Genomic DNA, 27,961 nt, shown 5'->3' with positions numbered 1-27,961 from the left:
GTTTCGAAGTGTTTACGAGAAAATTGCAGTGCAGAATAATTCAATACGTTTCGCAGTGGGTTTGTATAATTTACGAATTGCGATAAATGTTTCAACTACGTAAACAAAGTCGAAAACATAAAAACGAATGATACAGTGAAACATAGTGATAAAGTTCTCAAGTTCGATGTTTCTTACGAAAAAATTATAATTATTCGAGTAAGTATTGCGACGTTTGACGTACTATACTAGTCTATTTGAAAATGTTCGTATAAATATTAAATTTTAAAACCGTATTCGTTATATTTATAATATTATATATGCGTACATAATATGTACACGTGATCCGCGAAGTTCAAATCAATTATTCAAATAGCTAGTATAATTATATTTTTTATCGACAGCGTTGATATTTTGATCCACGTGGCGTGTTTGCTAATTAAATTTTTTTACGTTTTTAAAATAAACGTGAATGCGATACGTTGTCTTGAATATTGACGACAGTTGGCTCTTATTTTACCAATAAATTAATACTATGAATTTATAACATAATGTAATCGTGTTCCATTATACCTACATTATATTTATTATTTAATTATGTATGATATATGATACAATTATGTCAATGTTTCCAATCCATTTTTTATTCCGCGCTTTCCTAGTAGATTTCCTTAAATCTCTTACATTCTTCTACAGAGCTTAATAAATAACGTTTTTTTTTTTTTTTTTTTTTATTTAAATAATAGCAATAATAAACATTTAACAAACGCCAGATAACTTTATCTGTACATTAACCGCTAATAGGTATAATATTATTATATTATCAACATCCGGTAGACAGCGGTACGAAATCGTGTAACGATTCGTTTTAATTTTTAATTCATCAAATGTATTTATTACATTTTTTTTTCAATCGTACGTTTACAAATTGAATTAAAAAAAAAAAGAAAATACAATTCTCGTTATTTCACCGTTAGTTTACTATCCTCATGCGATTCCAAAAAGATTTCCCAGGGACGTATTCTCCCTTCTTCGTTTTGTCGGTCGGGAAACTCTACTAAATATAATTGTCGGAATTGCGTGTACTCGCCACAGCCGACGAACAACTCACTGGTCCACTCGACCCCTTCCTACCCACCTGTCCACGGTTCAAGCACGTTGCCTATAGTTGTGACGACGACGACGACGCGCGCATCGGAACGTGACACAGTTACTCGCGTCGTTTCGTTTCCGCCGCGTCGTTATTCCTGAACCGGGTTCGACAGCGCACGAAAAGGGTTAGTTCGTCGGCAGCGATCGAGGAGGAGGAGCAGAAGAACAAGACGGATAATAACGAACGGAAAAACACGAATTCCGCAATCATCTTCGCACCCGATGGTGGAAACGTGCGCGGCGCAACCGTCGCCGTGAAGTCTGTGTTCTCATCCAGTCGACAATGGCCCGAAGACATTTGATGGTGGTGCTCGCGATCGCCGCGACGATCGTCCAACTGTCGGGCTCGTCCATCAACGGCGTCGAACTCGTCGGACCTCACGTGTGCACCACCGTGCAGGTGTAAGTCACATATTTCTAATACGGTGCACGTGTACGGGCGAATTAGTGTGCGAATTAATGATCCCCGTTGACCCTAGACACAACGGTCCCTAATCAATGGTGCGCGTGCATAGGCGAAGACTTTACGGGGCGATAGGGGCAATCGCCCCTTTACTTCGATCATAACGAAGGTGAAACGAAAAAATGGTTTCTCGCTTATGTGTGCAACAATTATCGGATAATTATTTAGCACTAGCTGACCCAACAGACGTCGTCCTGTGTTGCTTACGAATATTGAACTCGAATCGGTATAGTTCATAAAAAAAAAAGTGTTTATTGTTCTAATGCTTTATGATAAACAACATTCTTAGTATTTTTTCTCGCGCGTATATAACTACTCTTGTTGGTATTCCGACCCGGGAACAAGCGACATATAACCGACCACGTGAAAAACATGGATTTTCAAGATTGATGCTACAAACACTAAACGACTGCCTTTGAGATTTATTTATCGACATTGCAAATTGCAACCGTTTAAAGTCGAATGGCATGTCGTTCGGAATCAAAGGAATCCGTGGAATCAAAACGTCTTCATCTCTGTACTTCCTTTTCGAAATTGTGGCTTCGATGACGTTGTTCATTAGTTTCTTCGCCGGGTGCCATTACAAAGACGTGGCTGCTTTATATTCTGCATAATAATGATAACTGATCCGATTTTTAATTGCTGATTATGAAAAATACTTCTTCAGAACTGTCGTTTCTGTCGGTTTTCTATTTTATAGTTGAATGTAGTTCGCTAGTGGTTGAACGCAACATTTCTATGTTGTTGATTTCGATTCCGTTCAACTTCATTCCGCGCTTCGCGTTGCACGTATTTTGTAAATTCTGTGTCAAATGCCAAAAGATTACATTAAAAAAGTTTATATTGTTCAAAGCGCTAAGGTTAGATTAGAATTAATTTTATGTATTGGTTAAGTATTCTTAAATTTTCTAATTTTTCGCGCAATTTTCTTAATATTTTCTTTCATAAGAACCTTTTCCTAAAAATAATACAACAAAAAAAGAATTAGCGAAATCAGTCCAGCCGTTCATGCGTGGTGGCGTGACCAAGGGAAAAAGGGATTCGTTTTTATATACCTATATATTTGTATATTGATTTATGAGTTTTGGCATTTTCACCTAAAAGTAAATTTGATCGAATATATTAAGAAATCATTGATCATTTACTTTCTGACTTACAACTAAGATTTAAATATAAAGTTCGATCATTTTTATGGAATGTACAATGTTTTTAATTGATATAAAAATATCACCATGAATAATTTGTAAATTTTACAAAGATGGTTTATATATTGAAAAACTAAAACTTCAGAGAGTTATATTTCATGATTAAGTAATTAAAGGCCAAGAATTAATTGATTCATCATTTGCAGTTATATTAAACATTTTTTTTTTTTTTTTTTAATAAATCGTATTTGTTTAATCAACTGAATTTAGATAAAGCATGTAATTTATATTAATTGTAGAGATTTTACGGATACCTGTCATTTATTCGATAGCCGATTACTCGATGTCATAATTAAGACTCAGCCCTTACTCGGTACTCGGTTTAATAATGAAATTTTTACTCAGCTAATACCATTGATTATAAATAGTATAGATAGCTCACTGCAATACAAAATATGCTGCGTAAGAAACTTTTGCCGATAGAGGGCGATAAGGAATTTTGTCAATTATAATGGAATAAAATAATATTATTTTTCATCGTTGCTAAACGTCGGCGGTCGGTCCTCGGTGAGACGTAAATAGTACTATTTATAATCAATGGTATTGACATTGGTTATAAATAGTGAGGACCCACATTGTTTTGTCACTGTCGTAACACACTGTACACACGTAATAGCACGTTGAAACCAGTTTTAATTAAAGGTGTGTTGATAGTTTAATTTAAATTGAATTTAAATATTAATATTCTACATACTCATAACTAGTCATAACTACTTACTATTTCGAAATATACTTATATTATCATGAAAACATAATTAAATAAATATTAAAACATTTAAAACATTTTGTTTTTTTAGTATCACAATATATTACAATTAATTATTTGTTTTGTAGTATTCTCAATTTAGACTGTTGTTTTGTAGATTTACAAGTTTTTTGTACTCATTTTTTTTTTTGAAAAAACACAAGGCAGTAAACGGTTATCGAATTAAATATACACAAATTCAACCATTAGCCGATGGCTGTTGAGTGTTGGCTGTATTAATCATTTATTTTGTACCAAGACAAACATTAAATACCTTAAAAATAGTAACAAAATATTTCAATTCGTTCAAAAATAAACTACGACAATGGTCTTGGTGGTCGAGAGGGGCATTGAGAAAACTACACACATTAGCCAAACAATAAAATAAATAGGTAAATCCATATTCCCTTTATTTTTCAATACCATTGATTATAAATAGTATTTATTTAAATACTATTTATAATCTATGTGAGTACCTATTTATATGGTATTTAAAATAATTAATATGTTAATGTGAATATGTGATAACTATATGGCTAATTTATATAATATAATATTACATCGCTTATTTGTATTTTAAAATGTAACATGCTTATAATAGTCATAACCTTTTTCCAATATTTTGTATTGCAGTGAGCTATCTATACTATTTATAATCAATGCTAATACTCGGAACCAGGTTTTTTCTACCAGGAACATCTCTAATTAACTGTACCAGTCATCACATGTAGGGCCAGTGCAAGGGCGGTGTAATTGGTAATTTTGGAATGTCTAGGCAGGTCCGTGCCTTAGGCATAGATTCAAAATTATTAAAAGCATTAAGAAAGATATGTATAATTTTTATTTAATTTGGCCGCAGCCCGTAACAAAACAGTAGATAAGACTTTATGAATGTTCATTATAAAAGAATCCGTAGTGTCTCATAATGAAGTGAATAAATACAGTCCCAAGTACAAGTTTATTATTGGCAATTACTAGGGCCTGGAATTATATGCATTTGCATATTTTTATATTTTAAACTAAAAAGTAGCTAGGTAAGATAGAAATTTGAATCTCAATCTAATGTGTTGGTATGCAAAATTAAATTTGGCATGTTTTTGCATATTTGGAACATTTTAAATTATTATGTATATATTTGCATTTTTCGAAATATAATGTATATATAGAAAAAAATATTACGAAGTTATTAATATTATTATTTATTACTTAGTGCATGTCCATCGTAAATTCCGTGAATCGTACAGTTATATAATTTGATTTTTGTGTTATAATAAGATAAGATAAAGTTTGCTAAAAGTACCAATACGATAGTAATTCTCCAGGTAACTTTAAAAATATTATAAAAATCCGCTGGATTTGTTTCAATCGATTTTCGTTTGTGACTTTTTGTTTAGATGAGTGAGTGTTCAAAATACAATTTAATTTTAATACAGCATAGAGTTCTATACAGTTCAATAAAATATATAAAATATATTTGATATATTTTAAAGTATATTTTTTGTTGAATATTAATTATTTAATGAATTGTATACATTTTAAAATTAAATAAATTTAATAAATAATAAAAATGCATTTTTGTTTGCATATTTTCGCATATTTTTGCATATTTTGAGTGCATATTTGAATGACAACCATCGTATAAATGCATACATATTTCGTACGTTTTTAGTGCATATAATTCCGGGTCCTAACAATCATATATCGTTGACTCATATTTATAGTATACCTATATATAATTTAACCAACACATCACACGTGTATATATATTTATCACACTGATTAAGCCGGAATTCGTTTTCCCATCATTGTTTGTATGTTTTATTGTTATTATCCGATTATCAAAAGTACTGCACTTAGATATAACATGAATCAATTTTCGGGGGGGGGGGGGGAGGATTACAACCCTCTGATCTCCTCCTGAATACGTGATACATCATGACGATTTTATCGCTCTTGGTTGCCGCACTGTTCTTATCGATAAGTGAAAATCCATGGATTACATTTTTAATACATTGGATTTAGTGATCATTTTGGGTTATTGTATAGAATAGAAAAGTTAAAAAATTTGAAGAATTTTTAATTGTTTAGACATTATCAAGATTTGCAGATTGATCTTTTTTATGGTGACTCAAAAGGTGTTGATTCTGAATCTCGATCTGAAGGACGAGATTTTTATGTTTCGTAATATTTTAGAAGTAAAAATAATAGCTCTTCAAACACTCAATATTCCTAGAAAATCGTACACGTTATTCCCTAACATTTATACAGCTTTTTTAGTTTTGCTTACTATTTCTATTATTTTAGCGGGCGGTGAAAGATCGTTCTTTAAATTAAAATTAATAAAACTTACCACCGTAGTCCCTAGGTATCTCAAGAAAGATTATCTGATTTATCAACAATTGCTATTGAAATGGATTTGACTGAAATATTATCTTATGGTGAAGCTATCAATAAATTTTCAGCAGAAAAAGTCGGACAATTTTTTATAATTTTTTTTTTCATAATTTCACCATATGTAGTGAAGAGGTTTTTATGATATCCAGGCATCATGGTGAACATTTTTTGGATGGACTAGTGTGTGGTTGGATTTAGATGTGTTAAGATTTTAGAAAAATATACATAGTACAGTTCCAAGTTCAAAAATTTCACCAACATGAAACACGAATGCAGTGGAATAGAGGGTAGTCTATAAGAATATATTGTATTGTGCCGAGTATAATAAGTCATACTAATAACACACGACAATAAGATCAAAATTAGTATAAAATAAGTATAAAATAGAAAAGTGAAAAGCCTCTTAAAGTTTGCTAATCCTAAGTTTGAGTAGGTCAAATATAATTAAGTAGGTACTTTAATCTTCAATAGTTTTTAGTTTTCTTCAATTCATGATTTTGAAAAAATTTTAAGGATGGTTTGCTAGAGAAATGAGTGAGTAGGTAGGTACTGAAATTTATGTTATGCATCATGGCTTTTATATTTTCACCAGGGTCATGTCTAGGGGTATGTGAGAAATGCGTGTGCAACAGTCGTCATGACCATTGGAGCACCAAAAGCTTTTTTATAATCTATGTATCTAAGTACTGAAAGTTAACCATATTATTTAATTCATAAAATTTAATACGTTCAACACCAGGGTCTCGACATAATTAACATTGTCCTGATGGCGGTGTTGCAAGTTTATTTTTAGTATTGGTATTTACTATAATTTTTTTTTTATGGGGATTTTTCCCCTAAATGACGTCGATGATAACAAATCAACGCAATAATATGACATTTACACTCTATTATTATTGTTACTTGGCAAAATTAATTTAACAACATTAATAATATAAACGAATGTCGACTTTAACGATTTGTATGATTTTATTTTGAACACATCTAATAGAAGGCATCTATGGTAGTGGTTGCATCATAGTTCATAAACGCATTAGATGCGTAGGTATCTAAATACATTTCATCGGCAATTATTTAAAGGTATGTTATTTTTTGTGCAATTGAAAATTCGATTTGTTAGTAAATTATACCAGTTTAGTATGATAGGTTATGTACATGTTTTTCTCTACCTATACAGTTTGAGTTGAGTTACGAGTATATTACTTATATTGTTGTTTAGCTGTTGATTATTTTTTTTTATTCATTTAATAAATACAAAATAAATAGTTACACAGAACCTTTATTCTTATGTAGTTTCTACAGTCTGTAGATATAAAAATATTTGCTATAGAGGGAGGGGGGCTCTAAAAATGATTCTTGGCATCGGGTGATGATTATACTAGGCACGGCACTGATTTTCATCACACTACTGTATGTGTGTGTGGGAGAGGGGTGTCTAAGCTATGTAAACTGCAAGTGAAAAAATACACTACGGAACAGGTTAAGAATCAGAGCCACTCAATGCAATTCCCACGTCACCAAACCGTGTTACTAATTTAAAAGTAAATATATATTTAATACAATTACATTTTTTTTTTCAGTCTAACAGAAAAGACTACAGTTGTGGAGTACGAAATTGATACGAAAAAAACCTCATATTTTTGTCTTAGAAATTGGAATTTTAAATGTTATTATGTATCAGACCGTGCAATTCCAGTAAATAAAGAAAGAGTAAGCTGTTAAATATACAATTTACGTAACTATTGTTTTTTTAAAAATTAAAAAAATTTAATTTGAGTCTAACTAGTCACGGATAGTAACGATTGTTAATAATTAATACTAATCCGTGAGTATTAACAAATAACCAATAAGTAATTCTATGGTATATACTATTGACATCGATTTTTTTATCAAACAATCTTTATATATTGTTCAATATTATACATCAACTGTTAATCACATAATTATGTATTTCCATTACATATTATAATTTTATTTGAATTGGAAACCGAGGCATCAAAATCTAAGATAATTAATAGATTTACAACGAGAGAGAAACAATAAATGAAACAGAAACAGTATGAATTGGATGACAGATATCATGATGACGAGAAAGGATAAAGTTAAAGTTCGGAACGTTTGAGAAGGAAAATCTAAGGTGATGTGATTGGTAACACTTTCATAACCAATTCAGAATCGTGTGACAAACATCAGATAGATTAATCAACAAATAGGGTGAGAACGAACCAGAAAGAAATTGTTACCCAATCGTAAGCGCGAGAAGTATACAACATAATGTGTTTGAGGATATTGAAATAAGGAGTCAGGGGTAAGATTAAGAGTGGTATAGCAGGTATTAAAATACTCGGAGTGAAAATATCTACACAAAGAGACATAGGTGTGTGCGGACTTAAATCACTTATGCAGAATACAAAATAAAGGTCCTAATTTTTAACAATCGGCCAAATAAATGTTGAGACTCTAAAATGTTTGGTTAAACGGTCGTGTAATTGTTACTACCGTGACTAAAATAATATAATTATTTACGTATTTACAATTGACAAATGAGACAGTTTATAATATCGAAGTACATCTTACTGTATAATTTCTATTGGTTCTATGTAGATTCAAGAATGATCTTCAACGAATTTCGTAATTTCGACTGAGTACTTTTATGTTTTATATGTTATAGCTATTTTATATTTATATATTTATAGTTTTATATTTTACAAATTATCTAATAACAATATTGGTTCAGATTAATTTTATCTACTTATAATAAATAATGAGTTTGCCCGGCCGGTCCACCTACTGTGACTGAGTGGTTATAACTTGCATCGCCGCGGCACACATGTCAATCAGTCGACCCCAAAAAATGTGCCAGATAAACTTTCTGCTACACCGGTGTGTACACCAATGCAAAGGGATGACCTCATTTAAGAAGTTTCGGTGATCTAAATATTTATAAACAATAGTAAATAGCGAATCGAGCTCAGGGCCGTTTTTTTGGATTTGATTGTTTTTATAGTTTGCCTATATATCTAAAAGCATCTGTTTCAGTGCCCCCCTCCTCCCCGATTCACTGTCCGACCAACTTATGTAGTTCACCTTTTTGACTTGTAATTTTACCACAAAGTTAAATTGGCATAATAAACTATGCGTTCTTCGAAATTTCAGAACGTAGTGAGATTTTAATGTTCGTGTGCTTGCATATAGTTGTTGAATTTCGCCTTCAAGCGGATTTTGTGTAACTTTTTGATGTTGATCCAAACCAATACACGGTAATGTGAAAACTTTGTGGTACATGTAAAACAAATTATATAGTTTACGTTGGATAATATCCTTGGAAGTGTTGAATTTCACTAATATCGGCTGGGATTAGAACTACGGTACACGGCGACAGGGCGAGAGTGACAATAAAATTCTCAGATGCAATGTGCGATCACGCGAAGACTGCAACAAATCATATTTCGCTTTAAAAATGAAAATTATAATCGTAGAGTATGCGTTTTCGCGTTCTACTGGACTTACAATTAGAAAAAACGACATGGGCTTATAGTATTATAATTTAATGTGTACTCATACACCATATGGTCCACCCAGAACGTCTTACTCGTTTAGTATGCATTTTGTAACACAGTGATTATAAGTTTGAAGTCTGCGCTCGAACTATACAGCTTGACACATAAATCTCAATTGTAAAATTCGAAATACTTTACCCACAAAGTTCATGTGATCCAGAGTGAATGTACGGCGTACTCAGTGGCATCGTCATGGAATCGATGTCGACGAATTCGTTCGATTTATCAAAGTTCATAATTTTCAAATTGAATGAACAACTGTTGCGATGAGTTAAATTCAGAAAATTACATTTCCATTACCCTATTGCGACCATAATATCATAACGTGATATTATTAAACGTAACATATTTCTTACTATAAATATTTTCAATACAAACTGTTCAGTGGCGTATTTAGGAATTTTTCTAGGGGGGGATGAAATATATAATAATACATCCTAACACCCATTAATTCGTACATAATATACATTTTTAAAATCCCCTAACTTGTTACCTATTGAGGTTAGTGTGGATCAAGGCAAAATAAGAATTAATCTTTATAATTACCTCATCATTTTCCAAACAAATTTTTTTATTTGTACTAAAATAAGAAAATAAAGTTTTTTTTTGTTTTTGAATATTACTCATATTGTCTTAAAACTTCACAGTTACAACTTATAAGACGCAAAAAATAAAGTCGAACAATAGTCAATTCGGCAGTAAGTCAGTACTCGGAATGGCGCGGCGTCGCTATCCGTCAACGTCCAATGACCGTACATATCTACTTTTAACGAATCACGATATCATAAGATAAAATATATATATATATAGCTATACATTAGCCATAAATCTACTAGTAACAAATTTTCTAAAAATAAACCCGCCCGGCCACCCTATGGTTAATCCACGATCTTCATGGTCATTTTGTTTTGTTTACCGATTGCTTATCGGGTTTATTATAAACACTCTTGCATGAAAAATAATTCGCAGAAACGTACAAAATACAGTACACCATAATATAGGTATATGCCTGATAGTCGTACATGCCGCCAACGATAAACGATTAGTGGCGATTAGTATATCAGACTATCAAAGCGATACAATTACCACGACTAGAACATTTAGAAAACAGAAAACATACATGCTTGAAAGTAATATCATATTAAGAATATTAGAGAAAATGAGACAACTTATAGCTACCTAGGAAAAAAAAAAAAAGGTCAAGGGGGGGATCTATCCCCCATATCCCCCCCCGTAAATACGCCACTGAAACTGTTCGTACGTATAATATAAACGATCCAATATGTTGTAAATAAATACATATATATTTGTACGTTCTGTTATAAAAAATTATCCGCGGCCTACTGTTTTACTGACGTTAGGTTTTTAAATGTTAATGTTCGTTCAAGAATTGATATGAGGTTCTTTATAATTACGACATGGTAAAACGTAACGTTTTGTATTCGATCGTATATCAGTGTCAGTCTGGCCCACCCGGATATCCGTCAATCACCGGGGGCTTTGAGGTTTATTCTTAAAATAGGGGCCCAACCAAGGGTGGATCCATAGTTAGAGAACTGTGGGTCAGGCTATTTTAAGAGACCACTTATTAGAGCCTGAGAGTGAATTATAAATGTATTCTTTGTAACAAAAAAAAAAAACAATTTTTTTTTGATTCACATCATAAATTAAAAAAATAAATAATAAATATTAATTAATTTATTTATTTTATGTATATTATATACTTGCCTTTTTATTTTTTACTTTTTAAACGTGTATTATTATAGTATATATTCAAAATATTTTGTAAGTATAAAAACTGTACTCATTTTTTTTTTTTTTTGGGTGTCAAAACTTAAAAAATTCTTTAAAAAATATGATCATATAATATTGTTTTTTTTAGTTTATTCATAACTATCATCGTAAACATTTATCTTATTTTATGGAATCTTACATGGAGTCTGACATAGAGATGTTTTATTTAACTAAACGTTTAACCAGTGGCATAATTTATAGGGGTAGGTGGAAACTGGGAAATTTTCCAGTTAAGTTTTAACTTCAACTTATAATCGGCACACTTAAAAAATATAAAAAGTCTTTTAGAGGCCAATTTTATCAACAAATATTAACTGTCGGTTTAAATTATCCTCTGGGCTCAAAACGACCATGCTAATACGAAAAATGATAGTAATTATTTTCATGAATTAAATTAAAATTATGTTATTCTTATCTTACTCTTGGAATATCGTTGAAGTGATTCAATATAACTAGATATAATCGCTATAGTTTATACATATTTTTTCTCTTGATCAAAATCGAACAAATATACTCTGAAAAATGAAGATGAGTGTTGTTAACGATCCCATACACGAACACAATGATGATTCGATGATATTGGCTTTCGAAAAATATAAAAACAAAAATAAATTAAAATTTATAGTAGAGTTCGAGCGTAGTGAGAAACAATATTTTTAGTAGGTATTTATTGAATCTCCTCCAATATTATGTTGTTTAAGGGCCCATTGTAATTTTTTTGCCGGAGGATTAATCATGAGGCAGGCCGACACTGGTTATTACGAGACTATTCATGTTTCGGGCGCAATTTAAAAAGACAAAAAAAAACCGTTGATTTAAAATTAAAACGCGCTTTAATCGATAGAATACCATTAATAACATTGAATATCCATCACAGTTGTTAGAAGAATCTCAAAAGCTGAGAAAATGTTGCGACGGCTACGAGCCGACACCGGACGGTAAACGCTGCCGGGCGGTGTGTTCATTTCCATGCATATGGGGGGAATGCGTCTCACCAGAAGTGTGCAAGTGCCATTCGTATTACGAGGGAAAGTACTGCAACATCAGTAAATTGAAACGTAGTAGGTATACAGACTACGATTATAACACAATAGTACACGTGGCTTAATCGTAATAATTTGTTATTCGATTTTAGAGTGTCCACCTGGAAAATACGGAATTGATTGTTCAGAGAACTGTCACTGTCAAAACGGGGTCTGTGATCCACTCGAAGGTATGGGTGTCAATGACAATAGTATAGAAAAAACTAAAATAAAAATAGAATATTACTATTAAAGCCGCACAATCTGGTCTATTAAAATACGTATTCGTTGTCATAACCGGTATGAAGTTATTTATTGCTTTAATGTAATATGTCTAATAATATTATTACGCATGGTTAATATTATATCTATCATAATGAGCGAATTATTCGATATAATTGCTTTGCGTATCGAATTCATTAAGTCAGATAAGAACAGTTTAATTTAGAATGAGTTTCGCAATTCCATCGATTTCAAGACAATTTTATTATAATATTCTGTGAGGTGGACGAAATAAAAATTACTTATTTCAATAGTTCTTACGTTTATTATGTAATTACATAATTAATACATATGATTATCACTGACCGTAGTGGCGCATTAGTGAATTGTATGGAAACCATTTACAATTATTAACCTTAGGTAATCGTTCGTCTTTTGCTTAGGTAACTGTTTCTGTGCACCGGGATTCATTGGAAGATCATGCAATATATTATGTCCACCAGACTTATACGGTCAAAAGTGCCAAAACAAATGCAACTGTCAAAATAATGAAATGTGCGATCCCATTAACGGTATACGTATACACTTATTTTATATTTACATATTAGTTTATGTTAATTATTGATTATGTTCATCTTTAAAATAAATACTATAAACACGAAAAACATTAACATCCGTGGACGTATTTTTCAGGAAGTTGCTTAGTCATGACTAGAAATAGATTTCACGAAGTTCGCACTGTTAAACCTTATTGTTTAGCCGGATTTTATGGTATTAACTGTGAAAAAGTATGTGCTTGTGAAAATGGCGGTGTATGCGATCCGGAAAGTGGTGAGTGATATATATTAAAATCCGTGTAAGAGTATTTTAATTTTTATTTCTCGAGGTTTTCTAACCGAATCTCTCTAGAAAATATCGGTGCAAGTTGGGTTCTACTAATCGGTTCTCAATCTTTTTATACCTGAGGAGTACCTGTCACCTGCACATTTTGAAGATGTTCACAACTTTTTTTTTCGTTCATCGAAAAATGTATGTATTATTCATATGTATGGCGAGTGAAATTTTCTTTTCGTGCCACCTATTAGCTATTAGAACCATAGGTTGAAAAATGCCAGTTTTAGAAGATTCCGTAATCGTGATATTATTTTTCGTAAAAATGTAAAGTGAAAATATGTAATACATATAATATTAGCACAGCATTGAGTTGAAACCGATCATTTTCCACAAAATTTCAAAATACAAATAGGAATGTAAGTTATCCATCGTCCACGAAACCGATGACTCTTGACAGTAAAATATGCGAGTAAGGCCGTTTGAACGTGAAATTTAAACGTAGTCGTTTGTACGTCAAAAATATAAAACAAGTATAATATTGTTACTAAAGCCTGGATTTATGTGCAATAAAAATTATTGAATATAATTAATGAATGATAATTATTCTATAAAGCTGACATAACCGAAATGTTCGTTCGTTACTTATTGATCGAGTGTCGTATCGTTTCATTTAAATTTAACGTGGAATTAATAGGGATAAAATTTGTTTATATAGAACGTATAACGGTAGAGGTATCATTATTGTACTTCATATTACCCAATATTAATGTATTATTAATTTTGAAACCCGATAATCTTATGTAGTTATTTTCCAGGAACTTGTTTTTGTCAACCAGGATTCACCGGAGTAAATTGCGAGTTGTACTGTCCAACGGGTTATTATGGCTATAAATGTCAAAATACATGCAAATGTCAAAATAATGCAGCATGCGACCCAGTAAATGGTGAAATTACTTTTAATAATATTCAAAATTACTATTTTTCATTTCGTGTAGCATTTACATTTTTTCATATTTGATATTTTTACGTAGTATAGGCAAAATAAAATCGTCATAATATTTTTTTTTTCTAGGCATGTGCTTTTGTCAACCTGGATTTTTTGGACAATATTGCTCGTATCCTTGTCCAACAGGATTTTATGGTTATCATTGTTTTTATAAATGTAACTGTAAAGACGGTACCGTATGCAACTCAGTAAATGGTATGTTGTAATCTCATATAAAATTAAATTATTAAAATTTCATTAAGGAAAATACACAAATATTTCGATATCATTTTTATAGGACATTATTTTTATATAGGTGACAAATGATTAAATTAATTTTATTATTATAAAACACAAAATCGATACGAAAATACATTTTGTTTTTTCTATTGTTTACCATGTATGATTTTTTCCGTTAACGTGATATATTGTTATATTTGTTAAAGGATCATGTGAATGTCCGGAAGGAGTTGACAATGTAAAAAACTGCACCCAGAATGTAGTCATAAATAATTCGACAACATATTTGGAAAATCCTGCGAAAAACTGCAATTGTAATTGGTACAAAGCCTACTCCTGCGATCCGTCAACTGGCAAATGCAAATGCAAACATACTATCGGAGGTTAGTAATATATTATGCATTAATATAGTACGTGTTTCGGCTTTCTGTGGGGTGACAGGTGGGATAATGTGGGTTAGTAATGAATTATTCCGGCACGCTTTAATATTACGAAAATTATTATTCTCGTGCGAGGAAACAAAATCTTGCTTCCAGAGCGTGAATGCAACCGAAGAATTTATATTTATAATCTTAGCCTATTTATAATGTATTATACGCGACATACGAAATAAGAATAATGTAGCGAGATACCCGCGAATCCGCATAAATTATAATGATATGTATATTTATAATATATGTGTTCGAAGAAATTAATACACGTTTCCGAATATTCTAATGAAATCATTTTGTCGAAACGAAATTTTTGTGCGCAGACATGAGGCTATGCTATTGACGTCGTGAAAAGACCACCGTAACTTTATACTTTATACGTTATGAGGGTGGTCTGTGTGAAATAATAATTTACTTACAGGTGAGACATTACGAGTATACATCAGTCAAGAGCAGGGACGCCCACAGAAATGTAGCTCGGGGGGGGGGGGGGGCAAAAAAATTGTATGTTAAGTACCTAAATACTTATAGGAAGATTTACTGCTACATATTTTATCTACTCATATTTTGTATTACTATCATTAATAATTTTTTAAAAATCAAAACTCATTTAAGCTTATATAAAATTACATTATTAGTTATTAGTTTTAATATTTATAAGAAAAAATATAATAAAGTTTAAACAAAAAACAACTTTATTTGATTGAATTCTCATCATATTTTATTATTTTATTCAAAAAGTAATGACAATCTCCTTTTGTTTGAAGCAAATAAATTAATTGAATCATCATTTGTTGATTAAAAAAAAATGTTAGATACTTGTTAGATACAAGGATTGTCGAATAGTCACTGAATACCCAAGATCAGCTTTATGTAAAATAACTTCCAATTTTGTAAGGGACGCGAAAATCTCAGGGGGGGCAATGGCCCCCCCCCCCCCCCCCCCCCATCCGGGCATCTCTGATCAAGAGACACATAAGAGGTAAATCTGAATTGCGTATAGTGTTTGTCGTTTAAGAGTCACTCGATATCAGTTGGCCATCATAGGATCGTGGCCGAAAAAAATAAAATAAAAGATAGTCCTGAGCAATCGAACATAATATGACGTCATAATAATCGTCATATTATGACGATTGGTTGCAGCTAGAACTTCGGTGTTAGTTGTAGTTTTATTTATGTTTGAAAGTGTAACGTGAAGCAATCGTTAGGACGGAAAAAATAAGACAACCAACTGGTGCTATGAACATTTCTTTTGAACGCTTAATATCGATAATTTAGTTGTGGCATTATGATAACGACGATAGTTTACAAGTATGAGTGGTCGTACGGTATATATGTGTATATATGTGAATCTAATCCTGTTTGAAAAATACCAATCTTTGGAACTTACTTAGCATATATTATTTTACGTTTACTTATCTGTTCTCGTTGAAACCCATTAAGACGAGTAAATAAATTGTATTCGTTACGCCGAGTTCACGAATTCGACCTAACGTACGAGTTTATAAGATTAATAATAATTAATGTGAATTAATGCGAATACTCTATAATACTCTAGACGCTCTAATTCCATGTCCTGTTTTCGTTACAGATGAATGTTATTGCAAACCTGGTTACACCGGATACGACTGTAAGACCGCTTGTCCACGGAACACGTATGGCATTAATTGCAAATACACCTGTAGATGTCGAAACGGGGCTTACTGCCGTCAATCGGACGGCGTTTGCTTGTGCAAAAGAGGATTTTACGGGACTTTATGTATGAGAGGTTAGTGGACACCTTTTTATTTCAGTTTTAATCTTGGTGCCCGTATTACACACGACCATAACAATGCGCTTAATCTGCCCGTTGTTGTAACGTTGACACGCTTTATTAAACGATACCGTAACATCATCATGTTTATCATGACATCCCAATGTTGTCAAAACTACAATAAAACGTTTGTTATTGATTATAATCAGTAAATGTTATCGCTAGCGCTCGAATGTTTATGCATTTAAAACGACTGTTGCATATATGCATTTAATGCGTAAAAAAATTCCATATATGCATTCTAAACATGTATAAAAATATATAAAATATGTATTCTAGCTACAAAAAAAAAAAAATAAAAAAAAATACCAAAATATGCAGAATAAAATGAATTTTAGTATCATAATAAAAATTTATTATTACTTTTATGTCTTATATTTTATTTAATATTATTTACTAATTTGCAATACGAGCGTTACGCTGTGATGTAATAGTTTTTCTAATTTGATCAAATTTGAATATAAAAATATGAATATTTGGGATAAACACAATTATACGAATCATTAGCTTATCATTTATTTACCAGTTAATTTAAATTGTTTTAAAAAAAGTTCGAAAATGTACTGCAATATACATTTATATTCTTATAATCCCAAAAATATGCACTTAAAATATGCAAAATATGCAAAAAAGTGCAAAAAAAAAAAATAGTAATGATTCAAGAAAACCTGAATTAATTTTGTATCCAGGTCCGTAATAAATCGGATCGATAGCGAAAAATATGCAATTTTATAATTATTCGAGCCCTATCGCTCATCACGATTCGATAGCAAATATAACAAAAATATAACTAGATAAAACGTGCGTTACTATGAAGATGAGAGTTGTGTTGATCAGAGTTTTATCGATCATATAACCTACGCGTTTATTTGCTAATTGCAATCGCGCGAAATACCAAAAGATATCGTGTGCGATGGTAAAATAAATGTTTTTATAATTTTCCTCGGCTGTTCCGCAAAAACTCAACATTTACGGAAAAAATATAGTGACATTTTTATCATAACAAAACTCGTTTAAATAATGGTAGTTATATCATTTGTCGTTTGCAGTGGTTGTATATATTACTCTTTGTTGTAACTTAAACAGGTTGATTGAAATCACTAACTGACTACTTTTAGACCATTTAAGAGTTTGTAAAACTTTTGTTTTAATAGACATATTATTGAACTATAGACTAATAATAACATTTCATGGACTAAAGTTTGTAATAAAATATAAAATAAATATATGTATATGTCTTATATTAAAATGTACAATCACAATTCTTCTTACAATAATAATTTTAATACTACATGTAACCTTATTACAATTGAATGTGCCCATTAACTAAATATTTTAGATAATTGCATGTTAATTAAACTTATTAGTTAAATTTCCAATATTTTTATGGACTGGAATAAGAAGTGATTTTTTATTAAAATTTTGATCAACCGTTGAATGCTAACTCGATAATTGCACCAGACGTTTAATGAAAACATTGTAGTCGTAAGTTTTTAACATTTTAATCACAAATACATTACATCAATTTACTTTCTCACACGTTGTTGCCGATTAAGGAATTGCATTTTTAAACAGACGAGTTATAATTAAACATGAGAAAAAACTTCACTCAATATTACTCGTACTTGAAATTACTTATTACATTAGAGTAAAAGAAAATTCGTCGAAATTATAAATAAGTTTTTCCAACGCTAACAATATTATAATAAATACCAAAATTCGTATTGAAACCTTTGATTAATTTTGTTCTTAAGGCGTTTTATTTTCAATATTCCGTGAATACATTACACTGAACACAATACTAGATTACTTATTTTTGATTTATTAAAAATATAAGTGTTAAATGTGACCATTTATTTTATTATTAATCTCGTATTTATTTTGTTGTGATACCCTTCTCTCTTTTAATGACGAACTGATGAACGATATAATAGAATAAAAAGGTTTCCAACCCCTAAGATGAATTATTATCGTCAAAAATAAGTAAATACAGTAAATATAATGCTCAACAAATGATGCCATACAGTATACTTTAAATCATCTTTATCCGTAACATCTATCTATCATCAATCAATAGTAAAATATAGTCATCGTCCATATTTTAAAGTACTATTTGTGGGTCTTCAAGACATACATAAACATAACACTAATAAATAATCTCTTTTCTTTGCTTTTTATTGTAGATAATGTGTTTTTTTTTTTTATCGTGGTTACAAAAAATAAAATATTATTTGTTATGGAGTTTTTCTATATTTTTTTTTTTTTATTGAAGAGAAGGCTTCGACATTAAAGTTATTACAAATGATTACTTAATAATGAATACTTACTTGTTTACTTAATTCATTATTACAATATGTTTATAAGTTTAATGGAATCTGTGTTTTATTTAGTGCTTCCTTCTAGTTGTTTTCATGTGATTTAAAATGTTAAGTTTACCGTAATTAGATCATTGGATTATGATATATTCAAATATGAATAGTGTATCACATTGTTTATAGATTGGCCATTCCTCACAGTTGAAGAAGTAAGTGGGTAAGATGAGTATGGCCTATACTAGTTCTAGTGGTAATAATGTTTACTTCAGCATTTTTGTTGGTAAAGGATCGTTATTTTTGAACGGTTTTTATAATACTATTTAATTTGTTGTTTGTTATGTTGTTTTATTGATATTGCCACTACTGTATACACCTTCTATTAGAGGTTTGGTCGATTATTTTTAATAATCTTTGTACAGTAGTGTTTTTGTTTTAGTTTTTCCAGAGTATGATATAACTTGGTTTAATAATAGGTAGGTTTCTTTATTACAAAGAATACCAGTGGGTGAAAGGATCCACATAAACTTGATGATATTTTTTGAATTGGCTGTAATGTTGAGGAGTATTTATGGGAAAATTGTGTATGTTTGACTGGCTATTAGTAGAAAAGTTAAAGCACTAAGTGATTCACTTGTGATAAGTGATTTGTTTGTAGGGATGGATTCAGCGTAGATAATTGTTTTTTTTTATGATAAAGATTTTTGCTGAAAGATACGTTTGTATTTTTGGATGCGTCAATGAAAATTAGTTCAAAACTACTAAATTTGAACTTATAATTTCATTAAAACTTGAAACAATAGTGCAGTGGGAGTGGAGTTTTATTAATTTGTGATAGCTGAGAATGAACTTTATGTAGATGTAGCTGAAACGGAATTGTGAAAATGGAGATGAATTGGCTCTTGTTTTCTTCTTTTTTCGTATGTATTTTTTCATAGTTTTTATAGCTGGTTTTAATCAGTTTAATTTCTAGTTTTTTTAATTGAGTAGATAATTTTAAAATTTAGTTCCGTTAACGACGAAAACTGAGTTTCTGTATTACTTTGAAGATTCATAGAATACTGTTTAAAGAGTTTTATATAAAGCTCCTATAACTAAACGAATTACTTGGTTATGAATCGGGTTCAGAATTTGTTTTATGTTTAGTTTGGCTGAATTATAGATTATATAGCCATACTTTATGTTTGATAGTATTAGTTCTTTGTAAATTAATAATAAATTGTTTTTTTTCAGTTACCTACCCGTGTATGGTAGGAGAGAATTTTTATGATTTTAATTTTGGTATGACAGTTTATCTATACATTTTTAAGGTGTAGTGACCACGAAAATCTACTGTCGAATGTCATTCCTACTATATGAATGTTATCTGAGTACAAGTATATCGTTGGGATATTATTTTTGTAAATATGTGGTAGTATGAGTGTATTATTTTTTATTCTTATTAAGAATATATAATTATTATTGGATGGTGAAAATTTAAAACCAGATTTTGAGAGCTTTATTTATTTATTTATTTATTAATGTGCTATTAATTAATAAATTTTAGCTTTATTAATGCGCTTATAGAATTATATAAATGGGCCACATCTAGTGGTCGATACCACTACAAAAGATAATATAGTCACTAACAAATTATATATAGTTGGAAAGAACGTTGTTAACTTTAATTAAACGATTGTTAAGAAAATTGTGAAGGAATTTTTTGACATATCACCATCTACGGACCGACTGGACAGATTGTCAATGATTTTTTTCCCGGTCATGTCTTATGCTTTTTCCAAGTCACAAATTCAAGGGCGATAAGAGTGATATGTTGTTTCAATTTAATCGAATCATTCATGTTGGTATGAAGAGTAGTAAGGATATCATGTATAGATGATTGCGACGTAAGCCATATTGTTGTTTGATAAGTGTATAAAACTTTTCTAGATACTAAAATAGGCTTTTGTTTACAATTTTTCAAAACAGTTTACAGAGTGTGCAAGTGAAGGATAATGGTCGGTCGTTGGTGATATAAAATATGTTTTTTCGACCTTTAGAATTGGTATAAATATAACTTGTCATAATTTATTAAAACATTTTCTTCCAGTTCGAATTTCGTTAAAAGAGCATAGGGAGTTTGTTAAGTGCGTATTCAGAAAGATTTTTGATAAAAATATATTGAGTATCATCAGATTTTGTTGATACAATTTATTAGCTCGAAATATAGCTCTTTGATTGTGAGGGGGAGATTGTATTCATAGTTATTTTAGCAAATACATGTATTTATATTAAAAGTTTTATCTTTATGATTTTTGTGTATGAGAACATTATTTTTAAAGTTTGAGTTACTATTGTTGGCTTGAAAATGTTTGGGCTACATTATAAGGGGATGATGATTGAACTTCGTTATTTTCATGTTCATAGTGTAGTGTTTTGATAATTTGGTGGTACTTCGTTCATTTGAACGCTTTGATTTTATTTCATAGAGTAGATTAACGTGTATGGTTATTAATTTTTGATGTAAAATTTTGCCAGAAGGTAGTTTTACTTTTTTTTAAAATAAATTTATTTTAAACCATGGCTTTCTTTAAAAGTAAATGATCTGTTGGTGACTAGATGTATAGGTGTATTATGCATAAAAGTGTAATGTGTTCGTTTTTATTGCAGGAATAAACAATGCCAGGGAACACAATTCGTTGTGACACTCGTTCTTTATTATTACTATTATTTTTTCGTTTACGCAGTTTTGAAATAAAAGGCTTTTAGTTTTAAATGGACAATGTTGTTAGTCAAAACATGCCAAAAGCAAACAAATAATTTTATCGGAAGCTTAAAATACGCAATTTGTTTAACGAATATACGAAATAATTAATTTTCTTCGAATTCATCATTGTGCAAAAACCGGGAAATCTCTAACGTGCACTCGTGTAATAATATAATAGATTACGGTTGAAAGTTTTCCGGAATTCGTTAGAGACGATTCGTAATTTTGTATTCGAGACGTGCTCTGTGTTATGCACTCGTGCCGGATACTGCGCAGTACTGCAAATAGGTAAACAAATAAAAGTAAATTTTTAACGACGATGCAATACATCATGAAAATAATGATTTTCTACGGTGACAACGAGAAGAAATCATTTTTCCTCTCCTCGACACGTCTTGTGAAAATGTATTCTACTGTCAAAATATTCAGAAACGTTGTATAACACGGGTGCGTACGATTTCACATCAGACGGAGGAACGACGTTGTTTAATTTTCCTATCCGTTCGAATGACCGTGAATGGTGTAACCTAATGCGTACTTGCGCGCGTGACATTGATCGTTAACGAATACTTTGTACGACGAAAATAATATGTTTTTATGAAATAAACGTATTCGTTGTAATATTGGTGACAGAAATCATAAAATTCGGCCATCGGGGCTGCAGTGACGAATCCGGTAGCGGCTATGGATACAGGGTCGTCGTCTAATCCGGTGAAACACTAAAAACTCTTTTTAGAAATCTCATTATGTCTTATTTGATTATGATTTTTAATCGCTATACTTTCACGGTTAACTCGACGTAATAAGTAGCGATTCTTGTAACCATGGCTGTAATTTTGTTTCAATATCTGGTTTGCGTTTAAAAAATATTTAGTAACGCGATTTAAAAAATCAAATTTGTAAAAATAATTAGTGATTGTTAAGCAATAAATGTCATTGTTAAATTTAAATATTGTAAAATTATGCTCCGTTATCTGAAAACCATTAAACTATAAATCAAAATTTCTTAAGTTATGCAATTAAAAAAATTGAGGAGAGAACCGGGGTATATGAAGTTTTTCTTTTCCGGTTCACCTTCCAGCATTCAACCCGAACCGAATACGTCTGTATTGTAATATATTTCGTTGTAACTTGGCGAGTCTTTGAAAAGCAAAAATAATAATAATATATATATGCAGTGGTGAACTGCAAGAAATAATGATTAAGGCGAGGGATCGACTCGAAGTAAAGGGACCACATGTGTGCTAGAAGCGACTGGGGCGGAGTAGAATTTATATTTTGACGCCGAACGCGTTGAACGGGCAAACGTCAAAAGCGACGGGCTGGTGACAGTCTTTGAGATATTTGACATCCATGACTACTAGGGCTAGGTTAGGTTAGGTTAGGCTAACCTGATGGGGCATGAGTGGTGTGGTACAGTTTTCGCGGAACCAGAAATACTTGTACTACGCACATAGCTTTTCGGTTCTCGTTTCATACTCAGTACTCGGTATTGAAATTTAAAAATAAAAATAAATAAATAATTACCAGTACCAGAAAAGAAGGCTGCTGTAAACCACCAAACCTCGTCCAATTTCGGTTAATGAATTTATATGCAGGATTTAATATTTCTTGTGTAATGAATGTCATCAAATTTTCTTTTTTCTTTTTTCTCGTAGCCCATATTCTTATATCTAATTATCTTGTTACAAAATTATAAATAAAAAACTTTTAATACAGTTTTAAGATAGAATGCAAATTAAGTGGATTTATTTTCTGAACATTTTAACACCTCATATTTTTAATTTTCAGAAAGATATTATTATTTTATGTAATTTGCGTTATGTTAACGGACTGTATAGTGTTTGTCACGGAATTAATTCCTTCAACGATTCACGCCTGGTAATTATTTGTTTTCATTCATCAAATTTCTCTAACGTGCATCTAGCCTCAACACGCTTTAAAGTTAAACTCTCTCCATCGAACGAGCCGTTTGTTGTTGTTGTTTTGCTATGTATCATTTTCTACGCACAATACGTAAACAAGAGATTCGTTTACTTGCTTGGGTGATTAAAAAAATAAATAAAAATATTCTTATATTAATTTAGGCGTGGACAGTATTACCACAACCCTTTGGTTACTCCCGTCTGAAGATTTTAGTACAGATCGTTGTGCGCGAATCAACACAATATTTATGTCGTTAAAAGTATACAACGGAAATGTACGAATATTAAAAAATTGCGTACCGTCGTGTGTGATTTACTGTAGAATACGTTTTTACTATAATAACTTTTCATTGTTTACTGGCATATGTAATGTTACGATTCGCAGTGATTCGATTTTTTTTCTATAATCGATAGAAAGCGTAAAATCGATACGTCATAAGCGCATACATGGTTTAAAATGTTTGAATATTTATTAAATAATAATGTTGATGCGGGTAATTTGACAACTAAAAACTTTTGTTTTTATTTTCAAAACTAAAAGTTTCTTTTGATATCATCATATATTATATAATTTGTATATCCTTCGCTGCATTAATTTGAATTAATTTGTATCTTTTGTGTTCCTAAATATAGCTTGTCCTCATAACTACTACGGAGATATGTGTTTGAACAAGTGCAACTGCAATAAGACCATAGAAATTTGTGATCCTATACATGGATGTATCTTCAACGCTAATATCACAAGTAAATAATTTTATCACATTAATTGATAATATACAAAAATAATGCAATTATAATGTGAAAACTGTAATTTATTATGCCTATTGTAATCTATAGTACCTAATTATTTTTATTAATTTTTAATTTAATTTACACTGGGTTTTAAGAAATGTTTTTTATACGAATTTGTTTACCATCCGACCATACATCGTAGATACATTGCATCAAAAAATGTAATCAAAACTTAAATTACTATAATTAATTTTTGGTGATATTATTGAAAGTCTGGTTTTCATGAATTATCTTTAAAACTCCGAAGAATTAAAAAGACTAAAATTAAGTCTATTGATAATTATACATGAATATCTGTAAAGTTTTTAATGATTTAATTTATTTTTCGTAATTTAAAATAATTATTTTTTCATTTATAACAAAAGTAAAAGTAAAATAAAATAATATTTGTTAATATATATAAATCGTATTATTACACACAATACATCCAATTTATTGTAAATATTATTTGTCTGTTTCATGATAATTTTATGGAGGAATCACTGGGCTTCAGTTGAAAACGAACAACGAGCAGAAAATTTGGATTTTCAAAATATCGTTTATTTTAGACGTTTTAACGTTGTCGATAGTAATTATATTGCTGTTGTTCTTAGGACTTCCGAGCTACTACTTTTACTTAAACCGTCATTCAATGCAAGGTACGTGATAGATTTAAGACTAAACGTTTACTGGAACCATAAGGGACGTAGTGAGTCTATGTGTGCGACTACCGTACGGACATCCGCAGACGTACTTTAAACGTACTTTTTACTTTTTTTTTTTCATTTTATTCATCGAATGCTGTTTCTTTGTGTTGTGTATTCGAATCCATGCAAACGTTGTTTTACGGAAACCGACGTTTTCATGAACACTAAAATCAGTTTGAATCGTTGTTGATACACAGTGCTAGTGGAAGAACCCGAGGACCAGGCGAAGAAATACGGTTTCTACCAGTCGCGAGACCCCATCGTCTTGGGCGCGGGCCGAAACGCTGACATCGCGGTGATCAGCGACCAGACGAGCGGCGTCCGACCGTGGGACCCGAAGCAGCCGTTCGCGAAAGATTTGATCCACGCGGAGTACGGGCATCGCGAACGGTTCGATTCTTACGGTACCGGCGGCGAGAACTTGTACTTGGAGATCGACGAGAGCGTTGTGGAACGCGCCGCGGGTACGGTTTCACGTGTTTCCTGCGGTAATGGTGCGACGTTACGTTTTAGACGTTTCGCCTTTCGAAACGTTTCCGCAGCAAACACGTTTTTTTATCGAGTGTTCGGTGTGGAGTAGCACAACAATACGGTTTTTAACGATAATTTTGTTTTACACGATATGTTGCGTATTCGTAACGGATTTGTGTAATAAACGTGGCATGATAGAAATCTCCGAAAAGAACGTCCGAAAGTTTTGCGGACATAAGCGTGCGCACGAGATCTGACTACGGGGTAGGCACTTTACTACTCTGTGAACCTTCCTTCCCTCACCAAAATATTCAATATTATCGCGATAGTAAACAACCATATTATGACCGGACACTTCGAAACGTCCGTAAACGGCAAATACACGTATAAAAATATTGGAAAAACATAATTATCATGTTAAATGAAGCTACCCCATCCAAATTTGTTGTCGATGTTAAATGTAAATGTGTTATGTATGACTACCCTGCCAGTAATGTCTGTGCATGGTTATGTTTGCAAGTATAGGTTATGGTAGATTAATGTTATACCAATTTAACGTGTAATCATTCCCTTATTTCAGTGAACATTTAAATAACTCGGATTATATTTAACGATATTGTTTCACGAGTGGAAACCGTTGGATGGTTAGTTGCGATTAGATATGATAGCAAAAACTCTTTCCAATAACACGTAATGATTGGTACGTTTATTTTGAACTCGTACTCGGTATCATTTCATGATTGTACATGAGTTAACTCATAACTACATAACTCTTCTACAAGGTATCGGATTCAAAATGTATGTCGCGATAACTTTACGTAGATCAAAAAAAAAAGTACCTATGAAAATAAATGTTCACACGTGGCTTCTCATTGCTGATGGGGCGATTATTTTAGATTCCCAGTGAAACGACGAATTTGTTGGTCTATAATAGATAATACAAACATTGATTTATATAACATAATGTTTGTTACATTTTTGTGTCTTTGTATACGATTTCGACGAGCTAAATTCATTTTATAAAATGAAATGTTGACAAATTCGGATATTTCAACGAATTTCGATTAAATTATATTATTAGTCAATTAAATTTCATGGTTTCGTTTTGTTTGAACGAAATTTATGCTATTAAAATGTAACTGACATTTTTGACTATTCCAAATTTTAGAATCCTTTTTTTTTCCTTCGTGAAAGTTAGAACATTTAAAGTTCAACCTACCTAACCGTAGGTTTTACGTATTAACAGCGTATCATGTTTTACCGGAATAAATCATTTTGTTAAATGCTTAAAACAATTGGTATAGCATAATTCCTAACATTTCGTTCCGAGATGCCGGCCAAGTTCGAATACATGAATGCTATTGACATTTTGTTTACAGAAGAATCGTACGATCATCTCGATTTCCTACGGCCCACGGGATCTTGGAAACCGCATTATCAGTGCACATTATTGCAAAAAAACAGTACTAGCAGTAGCTGTAATAACCGATCGAAGAACACGGAAAAAAACAAATAATTCCACGGTTATTGTTAATTTAATAATACTACATTCATATTGTAATACATCATTAATGTAATTATTTTATTATGTTATTTTTATTATTAACGGAAAATGTTATACTAGACGCATCATGATTGTTTTCAATTTAAACTAATAATTATGATTCATGTACAACAATAAAATTATACAGCACAGCAAAAGATAAAAGAGTAATTGCTCATCTTCTACCACTTCTAAACTAAATTTTCAATGCCGAATATTGCGTACACATGCTTTTCAAAGTACTAAAGTATTTTACAGAAGTCGATGGGTTAAAAAAAAAATAATTGTAAAAGAACTATAAATGTTAGATTACTATTATTAATTAATGAATGGAATATTTTTCTGTTTTAAAGACCATTATTATTTGACCTATTGTAAGTCACAGAGTACAATGTATTGTTACAACCGTTACGACTTAAATCTTGCTCGTTATATCCATAATATTAGTCATTTTGATAAATACATTTAATAATAATTTCATTAAGATGACAGTATAGTCTTATAAATCGAAAACGGGTTTGTAAAGGAATGATGAAATTATAACTTTTGATCGTATAAATTATTTACTATATTTATAAAATATATTTTATCATCGTAATAGAAATCTTTATAATAACATTAAGATTTGTGTTAAAATAATTATCAAT

At 31.0% G+C, this 27,961-nt stretch overlaps 1 protein-coding gene across 2 annotated transcripts; it reads left to right on the top strand.

Moving 5' to 3' along the window:
- The first annotated feature begins 732 nt into the window (after positions 1 to 732).
- LOC112682323 (protein draper-like) lies at positions 733 to 27,857 on the top strand. 2 transcript variants are annotated; one of them, XM_025552872.1, is made up of 14 exons: positions 733 to 1,533; positions 7,519 to 7,648; positions 12,170 to 12,350; positions 12,428 to 12,505; positions 12,980 to 13,108; positions 13,230 to 13,367; positions 14,186 to 14,314; positions 14,443 to 14,571; positions 14,802 to 14,978; positions 16,618 to 16,794; positions 24,456 to 24,566; positions 25,091 to 25,252; positions 25,498 to 25,764; positions 27,151 to 27,857. In XM_025552872.1, the coding sequence occupies exons 1-14, from the start codon at positions 1,415 to 1,417 to the stop codon at positions 27,285 to 27,287; spliced, it is 2,064 nt and encodes a 687-aa protein (XP_025408657.1). In that variant the 5' UTR covers positions 733 to 1,414; the 3' UTR covers positions 27,288 to 27,857. The 2 variants fall into 2 exon arrangements, with proteins under 2 accessions (XP_025408657.1, XP_025408656.1); XM_025552871.1 differs by having other exon boundaries at positions 734 to 1,533; positions 12,170 to 12,353; positions 27,151 to 27,856.
- Positions 27,858 to 27,961: the final 104 nt, after the last annotated feature.

The sequence above is a fragment of the Sipha flava genome, unplaced genomic scaffold (genome assembly GCF_003268045.1).
Source record: "Sipha flava isolate LNK unplaced genomic scaffold, YSA_version1 202_pilon_pilon, whole genome shotgun sequence".
Lineage (NCBI taxonomy): Eukaryota > Metazoa > Arthropoda > Insecta > Hemiptera > Aphididae > Sipha > Sipha flava.
The sequence above is the reverse complement of the archived record's forward strand: the minus strand, read 5'-3'. Positions and strand labels throughout refer to the sequence as shown.